The sequence below is a fragment of the Saccostrea echinata genome, unplaced genomic scaffold (genome assembly GCF_033153115.1).
Source record: "Saccostrea echinata isolate AGI-Se365-2 ecotype Australia unplaced genomic scaffold, CSIRO_AGI_Sech_v1 ptg000029l, whole genome shotgun sequence".
NCBI classification, from domain to species: domain Eukaryota; kingdom Metazoa; phylum Mollusca; class Bivalvia; order Ostreida; family Ostreidae; genus Saccostrea; species Saccostrea echinata.
Genome location: NW_026889778.1, coordinates 13,258,581 through 13,284,462, shown reverse-complemented (window position 1 = coordinate 13,284,462; position 25,882 = coordinate 13,258,581). Strand labels below are relative to the sequence as shown.

General features: G+C 33.6%; 2 protein-coding genes across 2 annotated transcripts in view; one reads left to right on the top strand and one right to left on the bottom strand.

The window, feature by feature from the left end:
- The window catches only part of LOC133195621 (uncharacterized), a 238,631-nt gene that overhangs the window by 140,513 nt on the left and 72,236 nt on the right, over nucleotides 1–25,882 (bottom strand). The gene's annotated exons all lie outside the window — the stretch shown is intronic.
- LOC133194997 (heat shock 70 kDa protein 12A-like) lies at nucleotides 5,771–15,820 on the top strand. The gene is made up of 4 exons (XM_061330886.1): nucleotides 5,771–6,096; nucleotides 11,729–11,947; nucleotides 13,645–13,804; nucleotides 14,775–15,820. The coding sequence occupies exons 1-4, from the start codon at nucleotides 5,782–5,784 to the stop codon at nucleotides 15,818–15,820; spliced, it is 1,740 nt and encodes a 579-aa protein (XP_061186870.1). The 5' UTR covers nucleotides 5,771–5,781.

Below are 25,882 nucleotides of genomic sequence, written 5' to 3'. Positions count from 1 at the left end.
TATTGAAACTAAAAATTTCGGGAGGCGTTTGGGTTAACACATCCTTGCACTTTCACAATTTTTAACTCTATCCTTAATACTTGAGAAAAGTAGCAATTTTGTTGTGTTTTAATGAATAGTATTACATCTATAATCCAAAAAAATTCAGAGTAAAAATGTGCGAAAGCAAAATCCACTCACTTAAGTATTGTCAGCCCGTGCTCAGTGTTGTGTAGTTGTGTACAGAGTTTAACAAATTGAATATCCGGTGAAACGTAAACTGCTTTTGTAAACAGGGCACGAGCTCTGTTGTTGTTAATTAATGTTTATGTTTCACCGGGTGTGTTCAGTTGTTAAACTCTGCACACACCACTGAGCACGGACCGACAATACTGGTGAGAGGATTTTGCTTTCTACATTTCAACTCTGGAATTTCTGCATTATAGTTTTAATTTTTTCATTAATAAACAACAAAATTTCTACTTTTCTAAAGTACTAAGGATAAAGTTAAAATTTGTGAAAGTGCAAGGATGTGTCTATCAAATGCGTCCAGAAATTCGAAGTTTCAATAACTTCCAGAAAAAATTAGATTTTTATCAAATTTTCGCATGAAATGCTATAGCAACATAAACTGAAACGCAAAAGAAACGCAACATCCTATTTTAGAGGGGAAAATCATATAAAGGATATAATTTTGTATCTAAAAAGTACGGATATCTTCAACATTGTAAGGATCGATAATTGAACGGTTGAATGATTTTCATGCCATAACCGGAAGTTAAGTTTGAGCCCGCTGAACAGAAATAAAAAATTGCATGTTTAACAAAAAATTTGACAAAAATTTAGGGTTTTAAGGGTTTGTATCTGTTAATCATAAGTAATGCAGCAATATTTTGTAAAATAAATTCTCCTTTCGTTTCCGTAAGAGATGCCAAGGCTTTCTGAAAATGACTTAAGTACGCATTTCAAATGCTCTAGCTGGAAAAGCTAAAAATAAAGGTGATGGAGAATTGCAGGTGCAAAAATGCCCGACAACACGCCTCAACAGGCTCATACGTATCATTAGCATGAATGATAGTCCGTGGACCGGAAGTCCAAGTGTTACTACACTGCGCTAGGTTAGAGAAAATTCGACTTCATCATCTGAAAAACGGACATTTAAAAATGGCAAAGAATATTTTTTTCGCTCAGATCCCGAGATTGATGAACTTACTGCATCGTGGAAATCAAGCTGCAATTGCTGTGCATGACAGTCTACCACGCTATAATTGAATGGCCGGGAAGGGGGGTGTTTTAACAGTCATGTGTTACTTTCTAAAGTTAAAAGGTAATCATTTAACATTGTTATCAAATCTTTGATGCTTTTAAATCGAGTTTAACTTAACTGTAACCAGTTTTGAAAATCATTAGTTAAAAGGTTCAAATATTTGTAGATTACTGCTAGTTGCGTTTCTTTTGCGTTTCAGTATATAAGTCATGAAATTATACAGAAAATTTGAGTAAATGTTAACTTCAAATCTGTGTCTAAGCACCTTTAAGAACTTATTTTCAAAAGTATTTTGAAGAAATAACAATGCAAATAGAGCAAAATGAACGTAAGCAAATCAGATACAAGTACAAGTGCAAGCACATGATTTCAAAAATTACCATTTACATGTACAAAATGCCATAATAAAAAGCTCCATTTCAAATTTCCAAGAATATCATTGAAAACAAAGAGATCTAGAGTTACAGAAACATGAATATTGAGCAATCAGAAATCAACACACGTGCAGTCCTATCCTCATATTCATTTCTGATGATTGAATAAAGTAGGAACTTGTGTTATCTACACATACTCAAAGTTTCATCTTCTTTCGTTAACAATTAAGAATATTATAAATACTAACAACCTTAGCCAATCAGATTTCAGCACTCGTGCTTGCGCTTATTATTTTCTCACAAAAATATTTTTATAGTGCTTTATAACATACGCCATTGTCTTAAATTTCACTGTTTATAGTAGCATAATGTAGGAACCCATTATAGCTATAAGAATTTTAAATTTTATTCTATTTTGTTGAAAACTTAAGGAATTACAGCTATTTAAAGTTTCAGCCAATCAAATTGCAGAAAACGTGCATGCTTTTAAGAATTTCTGTATATAACATGTAGTTGTTAAGAATTTCTGTATATAACATATTGTAGAATCTTATAATATATACCTATATTTTAAATTCCAAAATATTTTGTCAAAAGACAAGGAAGATATTGATATTTTGTCTCAGCCAATCAGAGCAAAGTACATGTGCATGCGCGTGAGTTCATGCTAATTTGACCATGTCATCTTGTCTACACTACTAATATATCTTTATGTTCTGAGTTTCACGGCATTCATAAAAATATAAAAGTTATGGCTGTATAAAGTAAATCAATCATTTCACTTGTTGCAGGTACACAAACGTGCATACATGTGCGCGCAAAATGACCTTTATTCCGCACATCTACACAACATTCCTGTTAACCCTAAAAGGTTTCATATCAGATGGTTGAGTAGTTTTTGAGAATACTCGCGGACAAAAAAGTACCGGAGAAGAAATTTTGAGAAAAGAAAGTAAAAAGACTAGAAACTTGTTGCCATGGCAACAAGAAGGTCTTCCGTCCCTTCTCCGTCATGAGAGAAGTTGATTCCTCACTCATAGCACTATCTGTATTACGTTGTGCATTCCTTTTAACTCCTTCATACATGAAATACTATAAAACGTAAATTGTAAAATACATCGCGTAATTCGAACGGAAAATTATACCAGATATCATTTCAAAGATACAGTATTATATTTCAGCTGAAAAAGGTACCAAAAAATCCAGATATTCTGGGGATTGAGTCCAGGTCGCCCGCGTGTTTAGTTTAGTCAATTATTACTCTAGTGGGACCATTTATCATAAGAGTCTCTATTATCCCTATTAAAATCATTAAAAGATATTAAGAGAAAAAAATGAAATATTCGACTTTTTTTAATTCGCTTCCGTTAGCGACCGGAACTATTAACGACACACAAAAAGGCGATTCCGCATACCTAGAAGTCATGTTCTATCATCTCTAATAAGTCTCCAGTTCATATCTTTAGCCATTCTTTAGAAATGCCACGGAAAAAAATTTCATTTGAAAATCAGGAAATTGCCCATTACATGGAACCGGAAGTAAATTTTCCAAAATTCTTTCAAATGTAACAATGGCTTTTTAAAGCACATTATCCCTGAAAGTTTGACGAAAAACCACTGAACAGTTCTCGAGTTATGGCGTGCATAATATTTGTCTAAAAATATTAATTAATAATTATGATATTTATTTTCAATTTTCAAACCAACAATATATTATGCATTCTGAAAAGAGTCTTTATTAACCCTACTAATATCACCAAAATATATTGAAAAACAAAAAGTTGAAAAATTCGACTTTTTAAATCCGCTTCCGGTAGCGACCGGAAGTAGTGACAACGCACGAAAAGGCGCTTCTGGAAATCTAGAAGACATGTTTTACAATCTCTAATAAGTCTCCAGTTCATACCTTTAATCGTTCTTTAGGTTTGCCGCGGACAACATTCCATTTAAAAGTCAGGAATCCATAATTTGGAACCGGAAGCTAATTTTCCAAATTTTACTAGTGATGAACAAAGATCATATAGTATCTTTCATTTTTTGTGAAAGTTTCATTGAAAACCAGTGAATAGTTTTTGAGAAATCGCGTGCACAAAATTTTGGTCAAAATAAATTTAAAGTTATAAGGTTTAATAGTAAGCGCAAAGTCGTTAAAGGGCAATAACTCATAAAAGGGGTCATCAGATCCTTTCGCACTGAATAGATTGAAATTGTGTCTAAAGACCCTGAAGACATTAGTGAAGGTTTCATGTCTCTGCGGTTTACGGTTTCGGAGAAGTAGCGATAACAAGGTTTTTCACACAAGGGGCTATAACTTTCAAAGGGGTTAAGTTTAGGGGACAAGAATGAAATCTTTGAAATAGATTTAAGAGTACATATTAATGATGCAAAGACAGATAGTATATGTTGAAAGACAAAAGAGTTGTAAAAAGAGCTTAATTTCTCATTTTTGGAATGACCTTGACCTTTGCATATATTTTAAGGTCAAAGGTCAATGAATCTTATGCAGATCGTTCCATGTCTCTACGACTTACCGTTTTGAAATTTTTTAATTATTTGTAAACATCAAAAACTTTCAGGGGCAATAACTCATAAAAGGGGTCGACGAATACTTTTGCAATGAAAAGATTAAAGAGTCCCCTCAATAAGTCGAAGACATTGGTGAAGGTTCCGTACCTCTACGGTTTATGGTTTCGAAGGAGTAGCGATAACAAGGTTTTTCGTACAAGGGGCAAGAACTCTGAAAGGGGTCATAGGTCATATTCGTTGGGTAGTTTTTCGAAATAACTTTTGATGTCGAGTATCATGAACTACAAAGTTTTTTGATACGTCCTTTGGTTCAAAAGGCCGTAACAGAAAAATAATAATAAACATAAGCATTTCAATAGGCCTTTCCACGGAAAGTGGAAAGACCTAATAATAATTATAAACAGAACAATTTCAGTAGGTCTTTCCACAGAAAGGTGGAAAGACCTAATAAGAAACAGTAGAATCACTATAAGGTCTTCCGTGAAGACGAAAGACCTTAAGTATGTTCCCAAACTTCGTTTGGGGAACATTATACTAGCGTGTTCCAAGGAACATATGTGTCAGCCTCCTTTATAGCATCATTAAAGATAACAATAAATCGAAGGATGGCCAGTTATTTATTTGCTACTGCCATTATCATGATTTATAATAGCAAAGAAAAAAATCACAAGTATTAAGACCGATGGAATAGCATTTATCATATAAAATCTCACACTCAAATAGAAATATGACTCCCTAACCTTCAAAGCTAGCTTGAATAATGAAATTGAAATTACATATTAGAAATATTTATTTTTCATTTTAAAACATGATAAAAACTCTCCTCCAAAAGAGAATTCAGTATTTCTTTACTTCAACGTTATTAGTTTACAATGATCCTTTTGGTTTACCGATCCCTATGTATGTTCATAGTATTTTTAAAATTTCAGTTTGTGTGGTAACTGTATAGCATACAGTGTCATGAGCTCAAAGTACAATGTCATGAGCTCACAGATATGAAATATAAATGCCAATATTATAACCCTGCCTCACAAAATCAAAAGAGACACAAATTAAATCAACTGTTTGGAGTATTTTTGCAAAGTAGGTCAAAGGTTAAGAGGTTTGTAACACTGGTAATTTCCATGATGTTTATGTCAAACAGTGTGCATGCTTAATAGCACAAATTTACCTCTTAAATGTCAAAAATATGCTGCATAACGGCATAATGAACTATTCTGAAAAGTAGGTCAAAGGTCAAGTTCAAAGGTAAAGAGGTCGATAACTATCATATTTTACAAAAGCCAAAGTGTCATGCAATATATGTGCAAAATATCAAATCCATATCTTTTACAGTTCTCAAGATATATGGTGGGACAGAAGTACTGATAGACAGACGCCGGATAAAGTGATCCCTAAATGTCGCTCTGCTCTGAAGGTGACACAAAACGATACAAATTATTTCGTTACATGATTAAGGGATTATTATTTTTTTTTTATTATTGTTTCCTTTTTTGAATTCCTAGTCGAATTCAGTGAGAGAAGAGGGATTAAATTAAACATTATATAGTTAAATTAGTAATGTTTGTTTTAGGTCAGTACGGTAATTTAGCTAACTGAGCAGTGCAAATACTGACAGGTGCAGATTTTAAAGAGATGACTTCCAGTGAACAGACAGACTACCTCTTGTGTGCTGCAATAGACCTTGGCACAACGTACTCCGGATATACCTTCTCAACGAGACACGATTTTAAAAGAGATCCAACAAAATCTGCAATGAAGCAATGGATTGATCCTATGACAACAATGACTTCCCATAAAACGTCGACATGCATCCTGTTTACAGAGGACAAACAATTTTCAAAGTTTGGCTTTGAAGCAGAAGAAAAGTACATGGAGCTTACTCTGGACGAAGAGCAGCATAACTGGTATATTTTCAGGCGATTCAAAATGTCTCTTTATGGCATAGAGGTAAGTGAAAAATACATGTAAAGTAAATATCATTATAAAAATGCTGATCCAGTCGAATTCCGCATCATATTTCCTTCATATTGTTCCACAGATTGATATGCACTAATGATAATTCTATGTACAAAGTAGAAAATATCAAAGCTAAACTTAGGCCAGTTTATTTCTATAGAAGATTTCTCGGGTTGAAAACAAACCGTGTAATCGCTTTTCAAAAGCTTGCCTGACTAAACCAATCAATATATAATAGTCGAACGTATAAGGAATCATGATTTTTGACGTTTAACTTATTTGCGACGCATCAGAAGAATGGAAAGGTGACCACAAAGCTGTGTGGTAGATGCATGGCAACATGCGTCACACTAAGAGAGTTATCATGACAAAAGATCATCATGATAACAAAGAAGTGTACACAGTTTCCTTTGTTGACGTGAATAGACATCCATATTTAAAAAATGTTGTGCGTCTGAAGACAAAATTTCCATCTACATGTATAATCTTGGAATAAAAACTTTAAAACAAAAGAATGCTTTATCTTTAAAGATGTATACGGAAATTCTTTACAAGAAATTGATATTTGTTATGATAGACATGCAGAATGTGTTTGCATAGAATATGCATCTCTACTTCATGGTAAGCAAAAGAGGATCAAAATTATCAGATATATTTGGTCACTTCTTCATCTTAAGAATTTTTTGTCTGTACCATCTAATCATTTTAAATTTTTATAAAGCATACGATTTGACCTTCTATTTTCTTTCCCTACATCACGTTGAATGACGTTTGTTATAATAGTTAAAACTAAAATAGGACAAGTCCTCTTTTGGAATAAACCGGTAAATAAAATAAGGAGGAAAAATTAGCAAATTCATTGCTTGTTGTTACCTGTCCATATACGACATGTTACTTTAAAAAGAAAATGAGAAAGTTAAAAAATAAAAGCTCGTGAATCAGGATAAAAGAACTAATTTTTTTTAATTCTATGGAAGTTATCACACCCATTCAATATAACATTCCGAGGAAAAGGCGCGAAGATTTGGCGCGAAATGATTGTGTCTCATCTCTCCTAGAAGATAAATGGACTGATCCAGTACTATAGAAACCCAGAAAAAAGGTTACACGGACATGTTCATATAGGGAATCGCGTTGCATAAAAAAAAACTCAAGGAAGTAAACAGATCAATATTTTGCATCAGTAACAAGATTGTTTCTTCTGCTAACTGTTGTTGTTAAAACGCAGGTAGCAAAATCCGATGTAAATCAGCTTGCACAAAATTTAGTTGATTAGCTGCCGATCTTTAGTTTCGCACCATGGAAAAAGTGATCCTTAACATGCCTGACACCGTGGTGTCAGGCAAAAAAAAAAAAAAAACGCTTTACATGTACATTATTGACAATTACATTTATCACATGCCAAGTAGAATGTCTCACTCATATATTTTAGATCATCTGAGCCAAAGGCTCAAGTGAGGTTTTCTGATCGAAATTTGTTCATTTTCTGACGTCGTCGTCCTTGTCCTTAACTTTTTAAATTTTAAACTTCTCCAATCTGAACCAAACTTGACACAAAGTAGCCGTCACACCCTCTTTCAAGGGGCACATCTCTTGGTTCCATCTTTTTCATCTGTTAACAAGGGGCCCAAAGGCCACAACGTTCACCTTTTTTCCCCCTTTCTGCTCTTCGTCAGCAGATTCTTGTTCCTATATAATCTTATGTAAAACTTTGATCACAGATTATGACCTACTCTAACCAAAAGGGGTCATGATTTGAACAAACTTAAACCTACACTACCTGCAGATGCTTCCATATAATTATGCATGACTTATCATGGCTTTTTTTTGTTCATGAGATGATTTTTAAAGATATTTCATATCTATTAGGGAGAGGGCTAAAATAGGCTATGCCTGCTGCCTAATCCCATTCACTTTATGCGAATAAAATTAATATGTATAAATAAAAATATGTATATTAGTATAATTCCGTTCCCCTGTTGTGGCCCCACCCTAAACCCAGGGGTCATGGTTTTAACAATCTTGAATGTACACTGCCTGAGGATACTTCTCTATTAATATGACTTATCGTGGCTTTGCTGTTCCTGAGAAGATTTTTAAAGATAGACTTCTCCTATTTATTCTTATGTAAAACTTTGATTCCATGTTATGATCCCACCCTCCATGATTTGAGAAATCTTGAATCTGTACTACCTGAGGATGCTCCTATATTGATATAATTAATCATGGCTTTGCTGTTCTTGAGAAGATTTTTCCTAAATATTCTCATGTAAACTGTGATTCCCTGTTGTGGCCCGCCCTAATCTGTTGGGTCATGATTTGAACAATCTTGAATCTAAACTGAGAATGTTTCTACATAAATATGACTAATTATCGCTTTGTTGTTCTAGAGAAGATATTTAAAAATATTTCTTTATATATCTATGTAAAATTTGATCACTTGTTTTGGCCCCATCCAAGCCCCAAGGGTCATGATTTGAACAATTTTGAATCTAAACTACCTGAGGATGCTTCTATATTAATATGATTAATCATGGCAACGCTGTTCTTGAGAAGAAGATCTTTAAAGATATCTCCTACAATTGTATATATACCAACGTAAAACTTTGATTCCCTGTTGTGGCCCCATACTACCCCCGGGGGTCATGATTTGAACAATTTTCAGTCTACACTACCTGGGGATGCTTCTGTATTAATATGACTAATCATACTGTTCTTAAGAAGATTTTTAAAGGTATCTCCTATATAAAACTTTTACATTTCGTCTTTTCTGGCCCAGAGGTTCTTGTGAAGAAGTTGAAAATGTGAAAAGTTTACAGAAGATACACGACAGACAACAGACCAACGCCGGGCACCCTTCGATTCAGGTGAGCTAAAAACCACTGGGCAAGAAAAGATAAAACTTAAAAGAAGGGTAGATCCAATTTTTAACAAACAATAGCCCCCCCCCCCCCCTACCTTCAGGGGAAGAATTGTGGCCATAATAGGATATCAAATTTTTACACTGAATAATATAAGAAAATTCTCTTAAATTATTCTTAAAAATAATAATTATACTTTATTTAGAGAAGGTAGCCCAGTTCTTCTCAAAAATAACAAGGACATGATAAGTCATATTTATATGCAAGTATCCTCATTTTGTGCAGATTGAAGTTTGCTCAAATTATGGCCCAGGGTTAGTGGGAGCCACAGTAGGGGATCAAAGTATATAATGGGAATAAATAGTTTGTTTTTTTTAAAGAAATCTTCTCAAGAATAACAAGGCTATGAATCGTTGAAATCAGGGTATTGCCACAATAGGGCAAATATATACTGTAAAGTAACTTATTTTCGTGGGGGTTTAATTTCCTTTTTCGTGGTTTGGAGAGATCCACGAATTCATCCCCCCCCCTCAATGTAACATCTGAACACTACAATTTAAATCCTCAGGAACCAAAAGATATTTCCCATAAACCAAGAAAATTTGACACCTCGAAAAAAAAAGTGATTTTACAGTACTCAATAGAACCCTGCCCTAACACCAGAACCCCTGACCAAAGAGCCATTAAATTCACAATTTTGGAAGAAGCATTCTTGCTCATTATAGACATGCACTTGGTTTATTTAATACTAAGGAGCAGAGTAGATGATTTTCATAGAAATAATAAATTTCACTGTTTAATCAATAGAGCCTTGTCCCAATATCCCTGACCCAGTGGCCAGGGAATTCACAATTTTTAAGAGCACGCTTTATCATCATATCTAAGCACTTTGTTTGTTTGTTTAATAGCCAAGGGCAGAGAAAAAGGTTTTCAAAGAAATAATGTACTTTCACTATGTAATAAATAGAGCCCCCTTCCCTCCAAAGAACCTCTGACCCTGGGGCCACAAAATTCACAATTTTCGAAGAGGCACTCTTGATAATCGTAATCATGCATTCAGTTTATCTGCTAAATACCCAAGAGAAGAGAAGAAGATTTTCAATGAATTGATGCATTTTCCCTATATAACCAACCGTGGAAATGTGGCTGAAATATTGCCGTCTGGGTTAACCTATAATCAATTAATCAATCTATTTACTCAGTAATCAATAGAGCCCTGAGCTAATACAATAACCCCTGACCCAGAGACCATGGAATTTACAATTTTGGAATAAGTATCCTTGTTCATTATAAGTATGCACTTGGTTTATTTAACACCCTGGAGCAGAGAAGAAGATTTTGAAATAAATAATGCACTTTCATTACAGCCCCCTCTTCTCTCTCAATGAACCCTTGATCCTGGGGCTACAAAGGAGAAGGTAGAGTTTGGGCTTTATTGTGCCCTTAGAATTTAATGTTTTTAAAAAGTTATGGAATTGGCTTAAATATGAGTTGAGTATATGAATGTAATAAATCATGAAAGAATACGGCACGAAGGAGGACCATTCTGGAAATATGACGTCATTAAATTGGTCCATTTCTAAGTTTTTAACATAAAAAGCCTCAAAATGACTCATTTCTGGGGTTCTTGTTCTTAAGAAAACAGTGTCTACAGCCTTCGCCCTCTGCAATTTTTGAATATTTTGTGTAAAATCCTTTGAAAAATCTGAAAATCTTTGTGGGCGATGCATGTGCTCTATATCTGAGAGAAATATTCACTGAAACTGATGTCTTCTGCAACTTTTAAAGATTGATTGATTAATTGTATGTTGTTTTACATCCAATTCGAGAATTTTTCACTCATATAGAGACGTCACCATATACCGGTGAAGGGATTCAAATTTTGACCTTTACTCGGCTCTCAGGGCCATTGAGCAGTGAGGGATCTTTATCGTGCCAACGCCTGCCGTGACACGGAGCCTCGGTTTTTAAGGTTTCATCCGAAGGACCCGCAACTTTCACTTCAAAGTGCTGAGCGCATGGCGAAGGAACAGTTGCTACCCATTTTTTATCGACTTAGGTCAGTCGCGGCCGATATTCGAACATATGACCTCCCGATCACGGAGCAAGCGCTCTACCGACTGAGCTACCGTGAACTGAACTTTCAAAGAAAATACGGGAAAATGCACACGTTTATGACGTTGCAATTAGCCTTTAAGAAGTCATATAAGAAAAACGATTTGTATATTCTTACTGCATGGAATTTCAACAACTCAGAGAGCATGAGTTTTAATTTCTTACATCACTTTCATATTTTTGAAAAAAATGGGCAAGATTTGTATTGAAACTGTACCTTGTTCTTTCACAATTTTGGAAGAGGTACTTTTGATTATTTTAACCATATGCATGCACCTAATTTATCTGCTTTATATACAGGAGGATAGACAATTTTTAAAGAATTAATGCATTTTCAATTTATAATCAATAGATAATTGACCTAACTCCAGACCCCTGACCCTTTTGCCCTTTGGCCATGAATTTCACAATTTTTGTAGAGGGCTAAATCCTTATTACAATCACGCCAACAGTTTGATTGCTTGATGTCCAGGAAAAAGAAAACGATTTTTAAAGATACCACCTATTTTGATATTTTTAGCCCCATCCCTAAGGCCATCAGTGGGTAGGGTGAGAGCATTGTTCTGAAAAAATAACATAATCAAGATGACTCATTTTGGCCCATAGGCCTTTTCTTTGATATACTCTTTATTTTCTTTTTGTTCCAGTCCAGTGATGAAGAAGTGTTAGTTGAGGACGTGAATGGAAAGACGCTTCCAGCAATGCTTGTATTTTCTGAGTCCATACGATATCTCAAGGATTCACTGTTAGAGGAATGTACGAAGCAAAACACGGAAATACAACTTGATGATATCAAATGGGTTCTTACTGTACCAGCAATCTGGTCTGATCCAGCAAAAACATTCATGAGAACAGCAGCTATAAAGGTAATATTATGTTTTATTATATACCCTACTATGTATCACTCTGTTGTACTACTTATTACACACATTAAAATGACGTTGTGATCCGACTTTCCGAATCACCCCACAGTGGTTTTCTGAATCCATATCAACCGTTCCTGAAACTGATGACTGAAATTGATGACATAGTACTCAGTATACAACACGTTTTTTAGCTCTACTGGTCAGACCAGAAGAGCTTATGTGATAGTAAGGTGTCCGTCGTCCGTCCGTCCGTCTGTCTGTCTGTCTGTCCGTCCGTCTGTAAACAATTTTTCAAAATGCTACTCCTCCTACAGTTTTGGTCTGATTTCAATATTACTTGGCACACAAGTAGACTACACTAAGATGCATAATTGTGTGTATCGGTTTTTGATTTCGATGAACGGTGTTGCCATGGTTACTAAAAATAGAAATTTCTCTGAAATACTTTCAAAATGGTACTCCTCCTACAGTTTTGGTCTGATTTCAATATTACTTGGCACACAAGTAGATTATACTAAGATACATAATTCTGTATATCGGTTTTTGATTTCGATGAACGGTGTTGCCATGGTTACTAAAAATAGAAATTTCTGTGAAAAACATTCAAAATGCTACTCCTCCTACAGTTTTGATCTGATTTCAGTATAACTCGGCAAACAAGTAGACTACACTAAGATACATAATTCTTTGTTTTGATTTTCTGATTTCGATGAACATTGTTGCCATGGTTACTAAAAATAGAAATTTCCTTGAAATACCTTCAAAATGCTACCCCTACAGTTTTGGTCTGATTTTAGTATTACTTAGCACACAAGTAAACTACACTAAGATACATAATTCTCTGTACCAGTTTCGGATTTCGATGAACAGTGTTGCCATGGTTACTAAAAATATAAATTTTCTTGAAATACTTTCAAAACGCTACACCTCCTACACTTTTTTGTCTGATTTCAGTATAATGTAGCATACAAGTAGACTACAGAGATACATAATTGGTGTTATTGTTTTTTGATTTTGTTGAATGATGTTGCCATGGTTACTTAAATCAAAATTTCTGTAAAATTGTTTTAAAAGGCTACTCCTCCTACAGTTTTAGTATGATATAATAATAAATCTTGCCACAAAAGAGACTAAACTAGGGATCATTATTCTATTATTGCTGTTGCAAAGTTTCAAGTCCAAGTGCAACTTTTATCTTCCTTTATAAATACAACCAGTAGAGCTACAGTCTCGTCAGAGACTTCTGGTTTCTTGCGTGTCAAAATATTTTTGAAAATGTATTCATATAATCGTATAATTGATCCCAAACGCTTTTCTTTTATTGTATTTACTAATGATAGAGGGGTATATAATAAATATATCATTATAATATGCAGTAACTTGATCAGAAGTGCCTTATCACGTTGAGTTGACAGGCGCAGATCATCAGATCAAACGAAACGGTTTGCGTCTCGATTGATCTGATGATCCGCGCCTGTCAACTCAACGTGATAAGGATGTATATACCAGGTTGATTTATAATCAATAATTAATAGTTTACGTGAAAAATTCCTTTTTTGTCGTACATTTCTTATTTATTTATGAATTTTTTTACACTCGGATGCAAGTCGCATTTTGCAATCCATACTCGAAGTTATTTTTGATTTATGCAACCTGTATGAATTAGTCTGCGATTTAAATGGCTCATGTTTCATTAGGCAGGAATAAGTTCTGATATGCTTACAATATCCCTTGAGCCAGAAGCTGCTGCTATCTTTGTGAAGTACTTACCAGTCGACAGAAAGGTTGGGGGAGAGATTGGAGAAACCTTCCAGACATTTTCAAAAGGATCAAAATACATAGTAGTTGATGCCGGCGGTAATTTTATTCATTTCATCATTAGATGTCAAATGTCATTTTCTTGTGTTTTATTTATGTCAACAGAGTAGTCGAGAATATTTGCAAAAGCATAAATCAAAGAAATAATTAGCTTACTCAAACTGGTAACTTTTTTGAGTGTTTATTTCCAAATCAATCTGTTTCATACAACTGACAAGGTATATATAGCCTGTCTTAATTTGATTCTCGAAAGGAGGAAAAAATCTAAAAACTTATTTGCAAATTTCCTTGTTGACATTATTGCGTCTGATGAACATGTTAAGCAAGTAATAAAGAGGGCTTAGGAACGTTGTTAACTTATTTAGAGTTACTCATTTAAAGTGCTCTTTTATGTGCTGACTTAATAAAAATATCTACCAGTCAGAAATTATCAAGTTGGGAAGATGTACTTAATGATAATGCATAAAATTTATTTAATATGCAAATATACAAGCAATGTTTGCTGAAATCCTGAAAATCATGAAAGCTACTAAAATTCAGAAAAAAAATAAATTAAAATACATGACTTGAGTATCTTTTTTCTTTTCTTCTGAAACATACTTATTTTTTTTTATATAGGCATCAGTAGAAATATTTTATCTTAAAATATCACGTATTGTTGTGAGGTCCATTCAAAAGGATGCTATATAAAACCCTTGCCATTCCTTGTTCTTTTTGGAAAATTAGGATCTAAAATTTGTTGAATTTGTAAATAGATATTTATGAAGAGAATTTAAATTGCTTGATTTTATGGTGGAGGATTTTTTGTATGAAATTAGTCATTTAATTCTTTTATTCATAATTATCTTTTTTACCGACTGGAGATTACAACATAATAATATTTTTCAAAAATATACCTTTCAGCATATCTCTAGAGCCCCGAATTTTTAGAAAATAATGTCCTTTTTAATTCTTTATGCCAATTAGAAATTTATCTAAATGTACAATTTTTTTTGTATATTTCATTCAGGTGGAACTATTGATATAACAGCACACGAGGTTTTAAAAAATGGAAAAGTGAAAGAAATTCTGAAAGCATCTGGTGGAAATTGGGGAGGCACAAAAGTTGATGAAAATTACATGGACTTTGTGAAAAGTATGGTTGGAGAAACTGTAATGAGAAAAATTAGGAAAGAAAGGCGAAGTTTGTTGTATGAAATATCTCGAGAATTTGAAATTGCAAAGCGTACAGTAAAACCTGGGTCCACTGTCAAAGTCAATGTTCGCATCCCATCCGATTTATCGGATATATATGAGTCTGTTTATCCTGGAAAATCCTTAAGGAAGGTCACTACTGTGGAGCTTTTGGAGGGAAAGTCAACAAAAGTTTCGTTTATGGGGGATAAACTACGATTAGAATCTAGCACAGTTGAGAGCTTTTTCGCTTCATCAATTAGTAACATTCTATGCCATATATCTACTCTTTTTCAAACAAAGGATGGAAAAGATATAGGAACTGTTTTGCTAGTCGGTGGTTTTGCAGAATCTCCAATGCTTTTCCAAGCGATCCGTGAAAAGTTTTCAGAGAAACGAATCATCATTCCTCAGGAAGCTGCCTGGTCCGTGTTAAGAGGAGCTGTTATCTTTGGTCATGATTCAAGTCTTATCGCAGAGAGAAAAAGCAAATATACCTACGGTATTGCAGTGGACGGGATATTTGATCCTCAAATCCATGATGAGAAACATAGGATACTGACAAAGGGGGTGGTTAGGTGTAAAGATTCCTTTAGCAGACATGTGGAAATAGATGAAACCATTACCGTGGGAAAGTATCAAAGTGACGAAGGTTACGTAACTGATGATGGAAACTTCAATATTCGCGTATTCACGTCGACTTTACTAAACCCCACGTATGTTGATGAGGATGACTGTTCCTTGATCGGAAAGATATCTTTTAATGGCGAGGAACACAAAGGAAATATAAGAGTTCAGATGATGTTCAGTGACACAGAGATTGAGGTCAATATTATTTTTTGTAATACTAAAAAGAGCAAGAAATTGTTTTTGAAGCAATAATTAATGTGCCTTTTCACAATGTGTTGTTGTTTCATGGAAAGATTGAGTATTTATAATATATATGTATATGAGTTTCTAATATCTTTCGAAAATGAAAAACTTGAATTTATAAAAGCCAATATTCTATATAGACCAGATGTGTTTTATGCTGCAATTTTGTGTTTATTAAAATATCATTATGAATTCTTTGCTGCTCCGAATGGTAAATATTTTACTTCTTCCAAGGCGCGAATTCAAAACTTGATATCTGTAGCATTGTTCAAATGATTGCTTATTAATTATCCGCAACACAAATGTTTCTTAACTGTAATTCTAAGAGAAGCCGTGCAAATTATCAAAAAGGGGTTCTGAGGGAGTATCAGATATTCTCATTAAATAACATTTTCGAAATTAAACTCATTAAAATTTCAAAACTATAATCATAGGACCACAGATTTATTCCATTTCTACACAGGCACCTGGTGTTATTTATTTTCCTTTTAATATATATATATATATATATATATATATATATATATATATATATATATATATATATATATATATATATATATATATATATATATATATAGACTAGTTGTAAAAGTTGTAAAATATTTAACCTACGCTATCACCATTATACAGCCAATTTCTGAATCGTAAACATTTACGTAGTACAATAAATACTGTACATCTACATTTATCCAATGTATTTGATATCAAAATTAATATAATAATTACCTCACATTTTATCTAAATGCAGGATATCAAACGCTCGCATTTGTCCTTTTTTTCATAACGATAGTACATGTACCCGTAAATTGTAGCCATTTTCTATGTGTCGTGTTAGTGATCTTTGACTGGTAAACAATTAAAGCATGCCTCTTATAAAAACAGAGAGAGAGCTTGCGATAAATTTTAATTATGACATTTTGTGCAAATAATCAATACAATCTTAAAAAGACTGCATGATATTAATATCAGAAAGAAACACCATTTAATTACGTTCATAATTGTCCCCCAATTTACATGTACTTACAATTTTGTAACAGCTGTTTAATTATTCTTTATGAACAGTTGCATTACGTCAGATGTTACGGAATTTCAGGTGAAACAAAGACTGTGTTTACTACATGTATGTTTGACGGATTCGGCATATGATACATCATATTTGATATTCCATTGCAGAATACAAGTTCAGTTTCATATAACCTTGATAACGTGCTTTTAACTATTTTTCCATCCTGACATCTTTTAAAGTATACAACTGTAGATTTTGGAGGCATATATGCCGAACATAATCGACATACAAATAATTTCCTTTGAACAGTTAAACCATATCCTGAGTTTTACTTACGAGAACATTGATCTGTAAATAAATGAAATGGGCGAATCCAAGTTTATTACCTTGAATTTAAAATTACTTTTAGGTAACACATTTCTAACGAATAACCGACTAAAGAAATTTTAGTCGATAGTCTGTATAATCGAACGATAGTCGAGTACTCGAATATTCGTTGACATATATATATATATATATATATATATATATATATATATATATATATATATATATATATATATATATATATATATATATATATATATAAAGCACTAAAAACCAACAACACTGTATATCCTAAGTGTCGGATCTACTAAGTAGATACAAGGTCACGGATGGAAATTTTTAAAAAGCACTAAAAATGACCAACGACACGAACAATAATAATGTCAAATTTGAACGAATTAATTATCGCTAATTAATTACGACCAAGATTAATTAGCGATAATTAATTCGTTCAATTATGTAAATCACACTTCACCAGAGTACATCCGATAGACCGGACGCAATTCATAGCGCTCCGGATTTCTTTGTTCACAACTGTTTATAAGCTTCAAATTAAACATGTAACAATGTAAAAATTTAGTGTTTAGTAGTTTAGTAGCAGTGCTATTTGTTTTTGTTTCTCTATTTCCTTTGTTTTTATGACTTCTTAACTTTCTTCTTTGTCCTGAGGAAGGGACAGGTCGTCCCGAAAATTTGATTATTATTGTTCGTGTCGTTGGTCATTTTTAGTGCTTTATATATATATTTATCCTGCAACTACCACTTCCATTGACCTAATAAAGGTAACCTAATTAACCAAAGCTTTATTCGGTCAATGCCCTAATAAAGCCTCGTGCATGTATTCCGACGTTCTAAAAGCACTGTGACGTCATGTATATTGCAATGTTTACGCCATGGCGTCTACGTTTCAACTGCAGAGATGTACCTAAATCAGTTGAAAATAGCTCGTTTTGGAGGTCAAGTAAAATATGTTGCAGGATAAACAAAATACATGGTTACTGTCTTGAAATATAAGCGATATTTGGGCTCGTGTCGAAAACGTGATCGAGGCCTCGGCCAGCCTCGCCCTCTATCACGTTTTCTTACCCTCGCACAAATATCGCTTATATTTCAAGACAGTAACCATGTATTTTATATAGATAGATAGATAGATAGATAGATAATGAATACAATATAACTGTCTATTTCCCCGATGAGATGATTCTACTTCCCCCGTCTGAGAACTACTCCGTGTAAAATTAGAGCTACTCCCTGGGACTACTCCTTCATTAATATTCATAAATAATTTAAACCAATTAAAATGCTCAGTGGGCGGAGCGTTTAAGTAGTCTATGACGTAATGTTATTAGCAAAGTAACTATGTCGTCAAAACATTTCACATGCAATGTCAAAATCATGCGAATTATTTAAGCATTAATTTATTCAAGCATTGAGTCATTATTTTCTGAAAGATGTAGTCTCATAACTGCAACTGTGCGGAATAAAGGAATTGAGACACGCGCTAACGCGCGCTATGAAGATTTGTTTGCGCCCACCGTTGCAGTTATGAGACTACATCTTTCAAACATTTAATGATTCAGTGCTTATATTAACATTTTTTTAACTCCTTGCCTTGACTACAAATGTGATTTATATTTCAAAATTCCCGTATTATCCTTCAAGTAAATTACAATTAATGGAAGAGCAATTGCAATAGCTTCTGTTCAATGTGAGTGTGAAGTTTTGATTTTCGCTTACGCTTTACACTTGCACAGCGTTCAACGTTTGAGAAGTCAAAATAGAATGCATACTCTAACCTTCTGATCCCCCGTTTGTGTCGAAGTGTCTTGAATGCCGTCGCTTTCTACACACTCCATAAACAAACTAACGTGGAATGTACATATAGCAAAATGATGAGCACGGCAAATCTTTAAAATATCTGTGAAATCAAATTATAATAGAGCCTCGGAAATAGTCTTGCTCTTGGGGAACTGGAACCTTGCTTAGTATCTCGATTATATACTTTAACTTTTTTTTATTGTACGGATACCAAAGTTAGACTATATCAAAAACCGTAACTGCAATTCTATTTTATATGCAGAGCAATTATAAGGTGCAAAATTGAAATCCTTGGGCCCGTTTTACAAACGAACTTACGGCTAAGACCCAAACTTAATTCTGTTTATTACTTTCAAATTTACATTGTATTGAAAATGGTTTTCATCTTTTTGAAAGGAATGTAGTAAGTTTTTTTTTATGGTGGAAATTTTAACCAGAATCATTATTTATGCAAAATTTTACAATCAACTAAAATTTTTTGGTCTTAGTCGTAAGTTCTTTTTGTAAAACGGGTCCCTGATTACTCAAAATTTAAAATAGATAAATAAATTCAATACGAGGTCTTTTCATTTGAATCAATCGTCTATAATACTGATGTATCTGCAAGCAACTTTATAAACAATTTACTTTGTGACAAAGTTACGTGATCTGTCTAGCTTTCAGTGAACATTAGTTGACCATGTTGATGTCACAGTTAACAAGAGTCAAAGTTTCCGTATGAATTAGGCCCCACCTCCTTATATGCTATATTAACAGAGCTGCGTTATGAAAATTCATGATTTTATTTGAGACATGGGAACATTTCGTATGCTTAAAAGAAATTGCTGGGTGTTCCGAATAGGTGTGTATCAGTTCATCAAACTGACACATCTTTTTGCAGGGAATCATTCTTTTTATAGTGATTTTCAGGAATTCAGCAAAATATATCGATTAATAATTATATACAGTAAAAAATTAGTAGAGGTATAATAATTCATTTTTAAACATGTTATTAATTATCTATGTATTGATGCATAAGATATTTAACAAAATTTTAGATACATGTATTTGTTCATTTGAATCCTCCGCTTCGGAGGAAATAAAGAAAGAATGCTATTTCCCTCATGCCCATTCCATAATTGTATAATATGAACAAGCATATTTCTAAACCAGAGCACTAGCGATAAAAACAGCCATTTTTGATGCTAGCGTTCTAGAGCATGGTCATTTGCCTGGTTTTACTGGAATATGCATAATAATTAATGGTTGGGTATTCTTGGAAAAAGATATAGCATGCCAATTTCGAATTAACATGTTAAAAAGAAGTATCTATAAAACTTTTATGTTTGAATTGATACCCCCCTTCTGGACCCAGTGCAATAGAGCATGTCTTCCTATTATACTATAATAATTAATCGATTCAATTCCCATCGACCAAGTCTATTTCCGTAAGTATCGCTTTTATTCTGAAAATACATTGGATATGCCAAAGAGAGATGAAAATTAGAAGAAAATTCACTCGAATCGAAATGTATAAGACCCACAGTATCCAGTTTTATCAGAAGGGGGAAGGGGTTTCTGATAAAATATCTCACCTGTAAAGATCTGTTAGAAATGAAGTATGCTAGATAAAAAAGAATAATTTTAAAAAATCACATATTCACACAAATGACAATTTTTTGCATGACAAGATCCGGATTGGGAGGGGGGGGGGTGTGATTTTTTTTTTATCATTAAAGGGTGCAACTGCAGCGCTTAATGATACACTACTTGTATCATTAGCCGTCGATTATGTAGATATTTGCTTGTTTCATTAAGCGTCAGTGTTACTCTGCATTTGTGATGCTTAATGATATAATTCTATCATTAAGCGGCGATTAAGCATTAGCGGTTGAGAATGTCTACTATTTATGCAATAATTTATGGCATTAAGTGTTGCAATTGCAACGCTTAATGATATTTGTATCATTAAGCGGCGTTTTATCATTAGAGGTTGCTACAACGAATGCAACCATAGGGGCTGTTGTGAAAAAGTCTTTGCATACTTCATCATCTTGTATGTAATCCCAATATTTCATAAGTCGTTTCCTTAACCTTTTTATACAAGGGTTAAACTTGGTGACCAAAACGTTGGGTACAGCCTTTTTATTTTTCTTCTTTGGTTTTTTGAGAAGATCCATTCTAATTGCAGACATAGTTTCTTGCATAATAGGTTCAATTTCTGAATGTTTATAACCTCTTTTTTCGAGATGAGTTTTGAAATCTTTAAAGATAGTTTGCAGTACAGCTTGATCACTAGTATTTCTCAGGAGTCTGGTACATTCTCCTTTATTTGGCCCTTAAAGCACTTTGCCTGTGCAAGTATTGGAAGCTGTTAGTAGGTTTGATATATGAGCGAATGTCTAAGCGCTGGTTATCTGAGAATCCTGTTCCTTTGTAAATGGTAGTGTCTAAGAAATTGACACTGGTGTGAGATATTTCGTAAGTAAATCTCAAATATTTATGACAAGAGTTTTCTATGTCAAAAAATTCTTTTATATCATCCAGGCTTCCATTAAATAAAATAAAGCCGTCATCCCTGAATCTACCACGATAAATAAGTTTGTTGGCATGTTGAAATTTAGATATTACATCATCAGTGATGTCTTTCATACGTATATCTGTAATTTCTGGTGACGGGAGTGTCCCAATCGCCGCGCCTATTATTTTTTTGTAGTATCGTCCGTTGAACTCGAAAAAAATATTTTCAAGTATACATCTGAGAATAAAGATAAGATCAGAACTTCAAGGTCGAGGTAATTCTAGATTAGAATTGTGTGCTAAAAATGCTTTCTCGACAGAATGTAGTAATTCATCAAATTCCATGTTGGTATACATGCTGGTCACATCATAAGTAACCAGAATGACATTTTCAGGTACAATAAGAGATTCGATTTTTTGTATAAAATCCGACGTGTCTTTGATGTATGATTTTTTTGTTTCTGAACAATGGGCACTAGGAAATGATCACAGTAATGACCTACATTTTCCGTTGGTGTGCAGCATTGAGAGATAATTGGCCGACCAGGTGGAATTTTCGGAGGCTGCATTGGCCTTTTAAAACTGCATCAAGCACTTGTTTGTTTATTTTATATGTATTTTAGGAAGCACATTTCAAATTGACATTTTTATTTGTGCTTGAAAACCGATAAATTTCCTTGTCTAAAGTTTTGTTTTGATACATCTAAAAAACTTCAGACTTGATGCTCTGATGTAGAGCTTCTAAATCAGGTTTTTCTGTCTCGACATAATAGGCAGAATCGAGTTGTCTCATACCTTCTGAGATATATTGATCTCTGTCCATTACAACAACTGTGTTGCTCTTGTCTGTCTTTTAAAATGCAATCCCAAGATTACTTTTTAATGGGACAAATGCTTCCCTCTCATGTTTAGTGAGATTGTCTTCAAGACGTTTGATTGGCATTGATGTTAATTCGAGTTTAGTCTTATCGATATACTTTTCTAATGCATCACAGGTGTGCTCTGGTTTGTAATCTGAGCGTTGTCTAAAAGGATGCAATAAGTTATCATCGGAATTGCTGAACAAATATTTGCACCTTAATTTTCGTACAAATTCGTCAAAATCTCTTAGTACAATGTTTTTGGAATTGTAAGACTTAGGACTTGGTATAAATTTTAGTTCTTCACTAAGAAGAGATTGTTCAGTACGTGCCAAACAATGTTTTGACAAGTTTAAAACTTGGATTCCAGTTTTCTCGAAATTATTCAGCTGCAAGTTACGAGCAGAGATAGATCGTACTCGTAAAAGAGCATTTTTAGATTTCTGTTCTCTTTTAAAATGTCTACCCATTTTGCTTGTCAGAAGGATAGAACACGTATGCGTTAGAAAAATTATCATCAATGCCAATTTGTTTGTAGCGCATGTGCAAGCTTGAACACGCCTACAATGTTTCAAACAAATATGATTGGTGGAGCAAATACAAAGTTTTAATCATGTTGAAAAACAGTATAAGCAAGGCAATATGATAAAATAAAGACATGAAAAAGGTTCAATTGGGAGTCCATATGAAACTTAAGCTATTTATCCCTCGGAAAATGGCCGAGTAGTTACGAATGACCGTGAAGTCGACATGCATATTCCAGTAAAGGTGGCAGAAGACAGTTTTTTTTTTTTTGGGGGGGGGGGGTTCAAACAAAACGTTTTTCTTAATATTGAACTGCTTGTAAAATGTGCATTGGAATACATGTATTTTAAATTCTCTCTATATGTAACAATAGCATGGTCTAGTCCCTTGCAGGATTTGAAGCATTAAGAAACAAAACACTTACAACTTACTCCAAAAAGCATTAAGAAACAAAACACTTACAACTTACTCCAAATCACAGAGACAATCACAGAGACAATCTCAAAATTTCACAAGTTTAACTTCCCAGAAAGCCTGAAATGTCATCCCTTGGGCTTCATTACTGTCACAGAATAAACAGTGGAATGTAAAATTTCTTCTCAGCTATTACAGGCAAAAGAATCGTTTTAAGGGGAGGTGGGTAGTCAAAAAAAAAATTACAACTTACATCTTACCTGAACAATCTTTGTCTAGGAAACAAGTTTGGCTTTCCAGAAAGCCTGAAATGTCATCTCTTTCGCGTCATTAATGTCACAAAATAAACAGTGGAATGAAACATTTTTTCACAGCTGAATCGTTTTTTTTTGGGGGGGGGGGGGTAGTCAAAAAAAAATACAACTTACTTGAACAATCTTTGTCCAGTAAGAAAAGGAGATTGTTCAAACTCGAAAATCCCATTTCAACAAAAAGAGTGGGGAAAAGGGGGGGCTTTCAGTTAGCAATTGAAAAAGGAAAAGATTGTTTAAATAAATTGGAATGGTGTGGCCCTTCTGAGGACACGTGCCTGTAATATTTAACCTGTGTGAAAATATTTTCAATTCATTTCAAATATTGTTTGGTACAATGTATTAAAAAATATAACCACTAACCAGTATTCGTAAAATTTGTAAACAATTGTTATACAAGCAGATGTATAAAACAGTAACCAAGAAGTTTTAAAGCGCTAACTTAAATTAGTCTGGCCCTCAATTGTTTTCCAAAGATTTTCCTTAGTCTCGTTCTCCTAAGTTAATTGGTCATCGAGTCACTTGGGATATAAAGGTGAAAATGAGCTACTCTTACATCAAAACCTTCTACTGTCCAGATTTAACCTTTAACGCTATATATAAGTACATGTACATGCTACTGAAAAAAAAAATAGAATAGAAAAGTGAAAAAAATGTCATCATGCAGTTTGATGTAACTTTTCTTGCAATACAAAAAAAAGCCTACTTTTAAACATATGGTTTTCTAAAGAAATAACTCTCAAATGAATTTAAATAGAGGTAAGTAATAAAATTTAAACGTTATCAGCTAAAATTAAGCATTTACAAATTATCTAAAAAGATTCAAATTTTTAAGCCGCTGTAGGACAGTCCAGGTAATAATATGTCTATTTACTAATGTTGGCTTTATTTCAAGAATAGGAGGTGATTTGTTATCTTTTCCCCCATTAACCAACAATGCAATTTAAAATGACATAAAGAATTCGAAAATGATTGCAGATGATTTAATTATAAATCTTTAAAATGCGAATCAGATGAAGAAATTGTATCTTTTATGCAGGGACAACAATATTGTGTTTCTGATATTTATTTTTAAAGAAACAAAGCAGAGAGCAGACATGCGTTAAAATGCTCACAATGATTCTTTATGATCATCCAATCCTGTGGTTTCTTAAATCACAGACATTTATGCATGTCTCTGCTAAACTTGTGCTTTTGATTTCTTTTTTTTTCCCCCTCGAAATAGCATTTGATGAATAGATTTGTGTTACTTCAAAAACGACAGCAAGTAATCGAATGACTAAAGTATACACAAAAGTAAAGTTTCGCCATCAATTCATACCAGCTGTATTTATGCATTTAATGCGAGTATTTGTGTAAATGTTTTCACTTTGATTTCGTTTTCTGTAAATTCATGGATCCACGCCTTGGCTGATCGTTTTCGATGCCATGTTCAGTACATTTTAATACACATGCGCCGCTCTGTCGATGCTTTACGCAATAGCCTAGATGACTACATGTATTTTGAAGACCCACCACTACCAAAGCGATTTTGTCTCTCTGACTTTTTATGATTCTTGTGTAGTTTTTTTTAGGATGGCCTGTTAATATTTTGTTTGATTATGAGACAGATCGCTCATTCTTTAAGCAGTTTTGTTTACATCTAACATACATGTATCTGTATTTAGAAATCGCGTCATTTGCCAGACCACCAGTTTATCAATGGCAGCTTACACTGGGACTTCACAGCCGGGTTTTAAACTTAATGTGTCATCTCTCGAGAGATATGAAAAATGAAAATTTAGCCTCTTTTCACTATTTCGCCAGATTCGTAACAACTTCCATGCCAGTGCTAATACCCTACGCTAACAAAATGCAGATTAATACCTGTACATACCACTGAACAGCAAGAGATATTGGATCAACTACTACTTTTCAAACTACTATTTTTTAACCCACCCCGCTTTCCTGAGGAAATCCCGGATGAGTAATTTTTTATTTTAGTTCCGTACTTGAATTTCCCCGTACTTCTATTCCATAAGTACATGTAGTGACACTAAGGTGTCATATATCAATAAGATATACAAAGCCACCAATTCCATCCAAATGCATACATGTACATAAAGTATCCAGCAATAAAATCACCTAATATATGCATTCAAAACTTAGGTTTTTCTATTTTTCTCATTTTTGAACGGTACTTAATCCGAAACTATCCTCTGCCACCTAAATAGACTAATGTAGTTGCTAGCACTTGAGAGCACTAGCAATAATTCAAAATTGTTCAGCAATTTTCTTCAGTATAATTTACAATGATTGATGTAAGATT